Source organism: Mixophyes fleayi, chromosome 7 (assembly GCF_038048845.1).
Source record: "Mixophyes fleayi isolate aMixFle1 chromosome 7, aMixFle1.hap1, whole genome shotgun sequence".
In the NCBI taxonomy this organism is placed as follows: Eukaryota; Metazoa; Chordata; class Amphibia; order Anura; family Limnodynastidae; genus Mixophyes; species Mixophyes fleayi.
In genome coordinates this window covers 139,070,703-139,081,224 of record NC_134408.1, presented here as the reverse complement: position 1 = coordinate 139,081,224, position 10,522 = coordinate 139,070,703, and the positions used below count along the sequence as shown (strand labels likewise).

The 10,522-nt window shown below is 38.3% G+C and overlaps 1 protein-coding gene across 2 annotated transcripts in view; it reads right to left on the bottom strand.

The window, feature by feature from the left end:
* The window catches only part of ZEB2 (zinc finger E-box binding homeobox 2), a 106,198-nt gene extending 96,418 nt beyond the window's left edge, over positions 1-9,780 (bottom strand). For both annotated transcript variants that reach the window (XM_075180931.1, XM_075180932.1), the window contains exons 1-2: positions 9,395-9,780; positions 7,304-7,439 (exon numbers count right to left, since the gene is read on the bottom strand). In XM_075180931.1, coding sequence (XP_075037032.1) covers positions 7,304-7,376 — 73 coding nt within the window. In that variant the 5' untranslated portion in view covers positions 7,377-7,439; positions 9,395-9,780. The remainder of the gene's footprint in view (positions 1-7,303; positions 7,440-9,394) is intronic.
* Positions 9,781-10,522: the final 742 nt, after the last annotated feature.

The following is a 10,522-nucleotide window of genomic DNA, read 5'->3' as shown; positions in this document are numbered from 1 at the left end:
AGCACACAGGGGGTACAAAGATGGTGTTAGGATTCTATCAGGATTTTTTTTTTTTTTTGTTGGCATGTTAATTCTTTGGAAACAATCATGTCTAGAAACCTTGAAAGAAAACTCAATAAAACACAGATCTTATCTTCTGAGTGAAAGTACTTAATTCAGAAGGAGTTAAGCAGTTTTCCAGCATTGCTCTCTAGGTTAATATCACAGCTGCCTAGTAAACCTTTTTTTTTAACAAAAGGCTCCCTTTTGCAAACAGAATCCTGTACCCCCCTCCCCAAGTGTCCAAAGGTGTTTACTGAAGTAAATCTGTCTAAATCCTCCATGGTTTGGGTCATGGGGATAGCAGAGAGAGGGGGGGGGGGATGAAGGTGTAGGGATAATCCCTTTTTGTACCAATGTTCCTGTAACGTCTGGGAACAAATTCACAAATCTGTGTCACATGTTTCTTTAAAACTTGTAACATCTTGCTTTTCATTATTTTTTTTTTAATAGATGTTAGATGTAAGTTCAGAGAAGAACTACCTACACCCATGAATCAATAATCAGCATTTTGTCCTGAAGCAGATCACAAGGCGATTGCATCCACTAACCAGGGATTCTTATTTCAAGCTAGAATATATCATGAATCTATTTATTCTTGAGAAGCTGTCTGTATCTGCAGGATAGTTTTATCACTGCTCACTGTGACAAACCTGCCACTTTCGAGAGACCCCTCAACCCTATCGCCTCCATGCAACAAACTTACTGCTACACTTTATAAATCGGTATTAAAAACTGCCATGAATTGTGACAATTCTGTCTCAGAAACCCCTCTGCAGTCTGGATGCTTTTCAAAATAAATCATTAAAAGTAAAAAATATATCCAAATGCCTCTGTGTATTTTTGGAATGGGTTAGGAAAGGGGGGGGGGGCGTGAGTTGTAGTATTATTTTTTTTTTGGTCTAACAATACTCATTTGAAAAGAAAAAAAAGTAGATATATAAGGGAATCAGTGAGATTTTGTGCTCATTATCCAGATAAAATGCTCACACCCTTTCACTTCACAAATAAGCATCACAATTATAACGGTAAAATTCTTCAGCAATACAGATTATATTTAAATGAGATTTATCACAGGGAGTAGATATGAAATGGGTGACAAATGGCATTATTATAATTTTTTTTAAAAAATAATAACCTTGGTAATAATAACTGCTATTATTATCATTACTATTATTGGAGGACAGATGGATGTCTGTCTGGCTGAAGTGTGTATACACCTGATTTGTACTGGGAGACTCACAGAGTAGAATTTGATCTGTCTGAGAGACTTTTTTTTTTTTTTTTTACCTCAAGTGCTAAAGCAAAGGCCACGAATAGTAAGTACCCTGTTGTAACACTATCTGGCTGTCAGTGGGGCTAGGGCTGCTTACAGCAGGGTCTATATAAGGCTTGTAACTAGGGAAAGCCCAACAAACAACCACAAACACCTAAGTTATTTTACTCTGACTACACCCTTAGCTTACACCCCCCCACCCCCCTCTACCCCCTCATCTCTCTCTTTTTTTTTTTTTTTCTTTTCATCTTGGCTTTCTGTTGCAGAATGCAAATGTACCCTGCCGGCAAAGGGCTGAATTGTGATTAAGAAGAAGAAGAGTTCCTTTCTTTGTTCATCCCTCAGGGGATGTTTACTGGGAGAGACACAGCGGATCAGATATGAAAGGCATTCAGGTCAGCATTGATGTGAACGAAAGTGAAATCATACCTAAGGCATCCACAGGACCGCCGTGTCAGGGGTTCAGCTAACGGAACATGTGCAGTGCAGTGTGATTGTGTGCCAGTGTGTGTGTGCCAGTGTGTCTGTGTGCCAGTGTGTGTGTGCCAGTGTGTGTGTGTGCAAAATCCACAGGCACGTCAACAGTGCACAATAGTGCTGCAACTTCCCATCAGACCCCCACTGTCCTGGACAGTCCCCGGAGTATCCACAGTATAAGTATATCATTTATAAATCCATCTGTGCGTTATGGAATAGTGTCTCCTTAATGTATGACCTGACTGGACAGCATTTTACATAGGAGTCTCCCAGTTGACCTGTAAAAAACAAATATATATATATATATATATATATATATATATGTATATATATGTATATATATATATATATATATATATATATATATATATAAAAACACTTATATACATATATACATATATCTATATATATATATATATATATATATATATATATATATATATAAATATGTTTCTACATCTATCTGTATATACATGTATATATATAAATATATATATATATATATATATATATATATATATATATATATATATATATATACACACACACATACATATGTTTATATATATATATCTATATATATATATATATATATATATACATACTATATATATATACATATATATATATATATATATATATATATATATATATATATATATATATATATTTATGTCCCTAGAAATATTAAAGGTTTCATATCCTCCAGTTCTTCTGTCTCATTTCCTTCTAAACTTCCTACAACTGCACAATATTTATGTAGTCACCCCCTCCAGGAACGTTCACTAAATCAGGCTCTTGCACTTTTGCTTTTTCAACTTAATTATGCACCTTTAGCTATTTTACGTGACTAGTCTGTACACCAAATAAAAGAGGGATAACACACTTCATTTAAACCCTGTTGCCATTCACGTCCAAACGCTCAGCACATCAGCGCAGAAATAAGTTTACTAAGAAATTAATTAATTAGCCTGGATATTTCTTTACTGTCTTCTCTATCTCTGTTTTTTTTTGTTTTTTTTTAAAAAGAGAGAAAAAAATTCCCTTTCTTCATTTTCTAAAAAGATAACCAAAGAGTAATCAGGAAAAGGTGTCTGCCTGGGCTATTCAGACAATTGCACCCTTGTGGGAATGCCGGTCTGAATAGTACATTGGGTACCCTGCACTATTGTCCTTATAAACATGCAAATGAACGACATTAAGCAAAGACAATCAATTGTCTATAGTCACTCTGAACCTGCAATCCCTTTCTGTTTGACAGGCACAAAATACCGACTACCTTGGATAGCCAGGGAGCACAGAATAGGGGACAAAGCCTTTTTACATGGAAAATGCACCTTAAAGCCTTTCAATAGCACACGTCAAAGAAAACAGTTATAAGGGCTGAATTCCCCACCACGTATGTTGAATACAGGACCTATTCTTAAGCTTCCCACCTTAAGGGTCATTGCACAATTCTCCACTAACTGCCCCTTGTGTCATAATGGTATTATTTCTTAATGACCTGCAAGCTTTGCTTTGTACACAATATGCTTGAACCCACGTATTACAACCAGCTATATATTATATGACCAACTCATTTTCAGGCTAGGAAAATCATTTATTACAGCTAAGCAGATTTAGCCACACAGATACAATCTGTGACAATAAAGTAACAGTTTTTAGCATTGCTACTCTTGCAAAAATATTTACTCAACACCTACTCTTGTAAAAGATGTTAAAAAAAATGTAAACTATAAATAAGCGAATAAATATCTTAAAACTATAGCAATATATTGTATTTTCTCTTTTATAACAGATACAGAAATTAGAAGTTATTAATAATATATAACTAAATAGCTCTAAATAAAGGTATGTTTTTCCAACGTGAGTTTGATACAAAACAAACAAAAAGGTTTAGATGTAATATTATTTGAAATCATGCAAATTCTTGTGCAAAATCTGTTTTTCTTTCGTTAAAGATAGTGGAAATGCATCTCCAAACGTGGCAAATATCGAAGACAAAACATCCCATTTCTGGGCAGAGATCAAAGCATCACCAAAAAGATCAATACAAAACAGTATCGAATATCTGCCTCCCCCAACTCTCTATAATAGCAGCTTTACAGTCTGACTTTATTTCTTATTTATTTTTTATGCACACACACACACACAATTTATTTAATCCATCAACACTCTTAGTTTTATAGAAGAAGAGAAAAATAAAATAAAATTATAAACAAGATTACAAGGATGAAGTAGGCAAATAGGGATTAAAGTTGTAGGAAGAGCACACAAATGACTCCATTGCAATCCGAGTTTATCTTTCTAGTCGGAAGAACGATTTTCTGTTTGGTTAGAACTTTATTACAAAGCGCTGTAAATATTTCCCGATGTATGAAAACATCGAGGAATATATTGGGGGGGGGGGGGTCTTTAGGGAGATGATCGGATTTTTTTGTTTTAAATAATAGGGGTCAAAAAAAACCAGAATTACACAACACGATAACAGTTGGTGTGGCTTTGACAGAAGACAGGCTAAAGTTTCATTTTAGCCAGCTAGCTATGCCTGACAATACACTGTGTGCTAATTATCTTGTACAAGGAAGCCTGTAATCTTAGCAGTTATTTTTTTTTCTTTTTGTGGCAAGAAAATTTACAAAGTGGTGATCAGGAGACTTAAGGTCATCTGAAAAAAAGTGTGAAACTTTGCCGTACACTCTGCCTGTCCTGAGTTACAATCTGAACATTGTTTTATTTGTATCCCTTGTATTCACTTAGATGTTCCTGTCCTGTCATTTTTTTATATATATATTTACATATATATAGTTATGATATGAGATGTCTTCAGCAGACTCCCCTCACAATTCCTGATCAATTAGAGTAGACTAGTAAAAAAAATAATCATCAGGGTTAGTTTTCAAAAGCCCAGATGCGTCTCTTGGTCCCCTCCTCTCCGCCTAATTCTTTCAGTCATTGCACAAAGCATTTGCATCTAATCCTGAACACTACCAGTCTTTCAATGGTACAAAACCCCTTCTCCTCATCTATTTCCACTTGGTCTGATGTTGTCTCCTTGCTTTCTGTTTTTCTCTCTGTTGTTTATTGATTTCATCTCTGTGTATATCTCTTATCCCCACATCCATCCACTGATCATTCTTCTATTGGGTTAGGGGTTATATATAATATTTATTTTGTCATATACATCATCATATATTAATGTTATCAGTAATGATACAGACTAGATAGACTCCAGAAATTCAGGAGAACGAAACAGTGGGAAAAAAAAATTAAACTCAGTTTTAGATAAACTCTGGTGGGTCCCAAAAAGGTGCCATGTGTATAAAATCAAATAAAATAACTGCTTATAATAAAGATGAGTTTAAAGGTTTTGATTTATTTTTAAATCAAATCAATAAACGTTAGACACAATTAACTTATTTTTTTATCCCTTGATATTCCTAATGCAGGTAAAAGTAATCATTGTGATATTGCAATCTCAAATCAAGTTTTATTCAGAAAACCACACATTATAAACTTGTAGTTCAAAGCGATGCCAAAAATAGCAAATATGCAGGTGTGATTGAATCATAAGTCATTTGTAACTTGCAACATGACTGCAAAAATCTATTTATAACCCGTCACACCTTGTCCTGTATTTACAGAAAATGAGAGTTTTTTTACTTAAGTGGGGGGGAGGAAATAAGAATTATCACCAAAGATAAACCACAAGACATGTGCCATACCTATCAACCATGACGTGTACCCAATATAGAAGAGAGGTAACACAAATTAACTTCAGTACTGTACTAGGGGGGGGGGGGGGGGGGGTCACAGTCGACCCTGCTTAAAGCTCTTTAACATAAATAAAATACTTGACACAGAAGATTTTATTATCCAGTCATCAGTAACATTCTCTGGCTACTTGGCAAAGGGGAGGGATGCCCCCACCCACCCCCACACAGAGAGACATTGATTGGTAACAAAATCAATAACCAACATTTAATAAAAAGGACTCAGGGAACAGAAGACGGTAGAAGAGAAACATTACATGTAATTGTAGCCTGAGCTAAGTCAGTCTGAGTGAAATGGGAGGTCTTGACTATAGGGGACCACCTTAACAGTGACAGACAAGGGTAAGAAAATACTTAGAGACAGATAGCGCTAGTGAATCGTCTGTAACTGACCAGGGTGTGTAATCAACACTATATATTTTTTTAATTACTAAAATAAACAAAGAGATGAAAGACCTGGTGGGAGGGAGGGGGGGGGGGGACACAACAGTTTTCTTATTAATGAATCAACACTTTCGCCCCAGCAGCATTTCAACATAAAAAAAAGAATTAAATCAATATAGGACAAGTCACAATTTAGGTATAAAACATTGACTACGGGTTACGCAGGCAGCTGCCAAAACACCACGGCGTTGGGAGGGTTAATTCCAAGGGGTGCAAAAATAATTAAAAGAAGTTAAGAACCCACCAAAACCATTCATTAAAAGCTCTCGTGCCTAAAAAAGTTTCTTGAAGTGGGGAGAAGAGTTTGGCAGCTAGTGATCAAGAAAACAGGCTGAGAAGTGGTCTAGGAGCATAGCCCACCCCCCACCTCCCTCCCCGACCACTAAAGCCAAGGAGGAAAGCAAACTAACAGCTTGGGATACGTAAAGACACAGACACACAGCAGTCACACACCCAGATCATCCCCTACTACACACTGATGCTGTTTACTAATTGCAACATTAAAGTTTCACGTTTAAACAGTGACATTAGGAGAAACCAGACACTTAAAGCTACTGATGGTTTTTTTTTTTTGGGATTTTTTTAGGGGGGAGGGCGGGGAACCCGGAATACTTGGCTGTTCTGTGAAGCAGAACCCCTTATTGCTGTAGCACCCCCCCTTCCTCCCCATAAAGATGAAGGCTCAGGGTCTAATCGTAACAAAACAAGAAACAAAACAAGAAAGTGACAACGCTGTCTGGCTGCTGGGGTGGCTTGTACTCTACAGGCAAATATTGGGGTTGGTTTAGGGTCCCCCCCAGCGCTGTCTTGGCTAATGCTGACCTGGGAAGCTGCTGTGTGGCTATTGCTGGCTAGCTCGGGGGGGTTACTGGGAAGCTGCTGGGGGAGCCTTCTGCTGCCTGGCCCCTTGCAAAGAGCTGGGAGCTGCGAATTAGAGAAGAAAGAGATCTAGCGGTTTGTGTCATCGCTGAGCTGCCTCCAGGAACCGTTATGTCAGACAGACTTTTTGTGAAGAAAGAACAGAAAGTTTCAGCAGCACCCCTGCCCCAATCCCACTCCCAGCTCAGATCTGGGGGGGACCCTAGGAACCCCACACTCTGCCTCCACCCCAAAGCTGTGACCCTTCTTGGAGAGAGAGAGGGGGGTCTGACAAGAAGAGGAGCTGTGAGTGCGGCGTCCCTGGCACTTAACTCTGGGATCCCCCCAACTCTCCACAATAAGACACACAAGAGGCGCACGGCCGGGGCACCCTCTCCAAGGGCACAAGGGGAAGGGGTCTCTGCGCAGTCCTTACCGTTTTTCCTCCTTGGATTGGCTTGTTTTCGCCTCTTACACCTGGGGCCATCCGCCATGATCTCCTGCTTCATTGATAAGAGTGGATCAGACGCCAGTTCTCATGGACTCGACAGTGTATCAGCAGCACGCAGACTCTAACAACCAAACAGAGCACAGTGTGGGCATTGGTAGATCCCATTTAAAAAGCAGGGCGCCAAATAATGCCCCTAAATATCCCACAGACCCCTCTCTTCCTGGCTCCTGCCTTGCACTAGGGTCTCCTTTTCCTCCTCTTTTTTTTTTAAACAATATATTCCCCTGGTTTGTTGTTGTTTTAAGGGTTGCACCGGTGAGCAGATCACACAAGAACTACATCTTGCAAATGACTCCGAACTCCTGAGTGGACTGATGAGTCAAATCTCCCCCCCACCCACCCACCCACCCCTGCATCCTCGCCCAGATCTCTGCACAACTTTGTGTTATGAGTGTAATGGGATATGCAGATCCGTGGATAGTGACTGTAATTAAGCCTTGTGAACCAGGAGGCTGAAGACCGACACTGTGACCACATGTATTGGCAATAGGCAAGAAGTAACAAGGAATCAAACTGTCCCGTGTTTATCAGCTCTGGCTGTGTCCACATGTCACGTAAGTGAAAGGCTTGTGGGCTCTCTTATTCTGTGTCTGTGAATCAGCAGGGTCTTGTTTAGGGGTGTAAACTTTAATGTGTAGTAAAAAAAAAAAGTTACATTTTAGATAGTCTCTGTCAAAATGTTAGGGAGGGGGGGGGGTAAGGGGGGCTGTGGAGTCTGAAACAAGACTGCAAAAGAAAAAAAAATTAAGTCCATCTTCAAGTTGTTGCATCTTTAAAGGGCTCTAACTTGGGGATTAGTTTAAACAGGGGCTGTAAAACATGGAACAGATGCAACCCGTAAGACAAGGACAATTAACCCTTACCCTGCATGATTTCATCCTAGATAACCTTTAGTTGACTATCTGGTAAACCTTTAGGAGAGAGTTGTAAGCTGTTCTCCACTTATAACACCTATGTACATTTCCCAGCCCCTCTATCTCCCCAGTACAAACATTTTCAACGTGTCAAAGGAAGGTTTACAAATGCAGATTCCTAAAAGCTGTGTACAAACACGCATAAGGATGTGTATATGGTGGATCCTGCTATGTGTGTTACAGCAAAACAAACACATCTAAACACAACTTGCAAACACAGATAAAAACAACTTCACCAAATAATATACAAAAAGTGCACCATGTAACTACTTGGGCATCTGTCATTTTTGCAAATAACAAACAACTTTTAATAGGGAAACATGTTGAGTAGATGATTCTTAGTAATTTTCAAATGAGGAAACATAGGAGGTAAATGGCGAGAACTAACTGTTTTTTTTGCAAACTATGAAATTCTCATTAATCACACACTGCACATGACTGTAACTCCAACATATATTTTCCCTATGTGCTAAAACATATTTCCATTGGTATGAAAATATGTCATCCATCTACAAAAAAAAATCTAACAACATAAAATAAAATAAACATGTCCTGGTTGCCAAATGGATCTTTACAGATCAATTATAACCCATCACAATCCAGAGGTGACTTCTTTAAATCACAGGGCTGAGGTGTTAGGTAAGACACAAAATAAACACATAAATAAAAAATACACAATAATGGAACTCGTTAAATTAACAGGATAATAATAAATGACCCGGGTAAATGTTTCTAGAAACAGAAGGCGCAGTCAATTCCAAGATGGGCTAAAGACAGAATTTCTGCAAATATTACGCTCTGTCAACTCATTTACAGGTAATGTGCAAACTTTTAAGTACTGCTGTGATATATAACATGCTATACATTTCACAGAACTATTGCATTAAGTTTAATGTGCAGTTCTTTAAAAATAATAAAAATAAGAATTTAATCTTTGTAATATTATTACCTATTTCTACCTGCACAGCCAGGTAAATGAAATTATTGCAAAGCCAAGCGTGCTGAGATGCCAGAGATATCAAAATAATATTGGGGTGCAAAGGGGGTACTTGAAACAGGGGGGCTACCTGCATATATTGGATAAAATAAGTAAAGGACCTACCTTTAAAGTCCTGTGGGAAGTTGGGTTGAGGTGTAGAGGATCATGAAGAAGAAGACCTGGGATAAGTAGATGAGGGCAGCTCCTAGATATATTGTAAGCCAGGGAGTAGTGGTAGAAGGACCGTTATTCCTGCTGAGCAGGTTAGGACTGATCTCTTACTGCCACTTCAGGAAACACAAACCTGGGGACGGACTGACGTGCTACGCTTTTGCTAATGACATTTTTTTCTTGTTGTGAGAGTACAGATTCTGAAACACACGCCACCTATCTTTGTGGGGAGGGATAATTGAACACCAAACGTGAGCATCATGTGAAAAACGTGATCACTAAGTTTCTCTCTGGGAAAGGATCTGGGATAGATTATACCTTGAAGTCTCAGCAAACGCTTAGTGGAAGAAATGAAATTCCACCTCCCTTACCCCCCCCCCCCCACCACCACCCACCCCCCTGAAAACACTTCTCTCTTCTCCCTTCACTCCCCCTACCTCATCTCCTCCTCCTCCCCCCCCCCCTTATTCTCTTCTCTCACCCTCCCCAGCCATCAAGTTCTTGGCATTATTATCTTCGTCACTAAATCCTACTGGATACAAGACTGGGAACATTTTTCACCAATCACACATCTTATAACCTAAAGGAACTTAAACTTACTGAGATATCCCTGCAAAGATCCCAGCGCTGCAATCAAGACCTCTGCATTTAAACACAGCTGTCTGCTCTGATCTGTTCTGTAACATATTGGGGCCAAACCTGACTTATGGATCCCTCTCCTCTGATTTTCTATATTTGTTTGTCTTTTCATTGTCTTTATTTTGTCTAATTTATTTTTTTCATTTCTACATTACAAATCATTGTTTAAAAGAAAATATTGTTATTTTTTTTGTGTGTGTTGGTATTGATTTAATTCTGCTTGTTTATGTTGTGTTTGCATTGTCTTTGTTTAGTATTATTCTTCTTTCTTTTTTTTTTTTAAATAACATTGTTACATTATTGATATTGTATTTATATATTTTTAAGCAGTGACAGTTCTGTTGATTAGATAGCATGTACTTGGAGGAGGAAAGACAGCATAGGATAGCTTACAGTTTATAGGATGACAGTAAGTTGTCGGACTGTTTGATGAATGTGTGC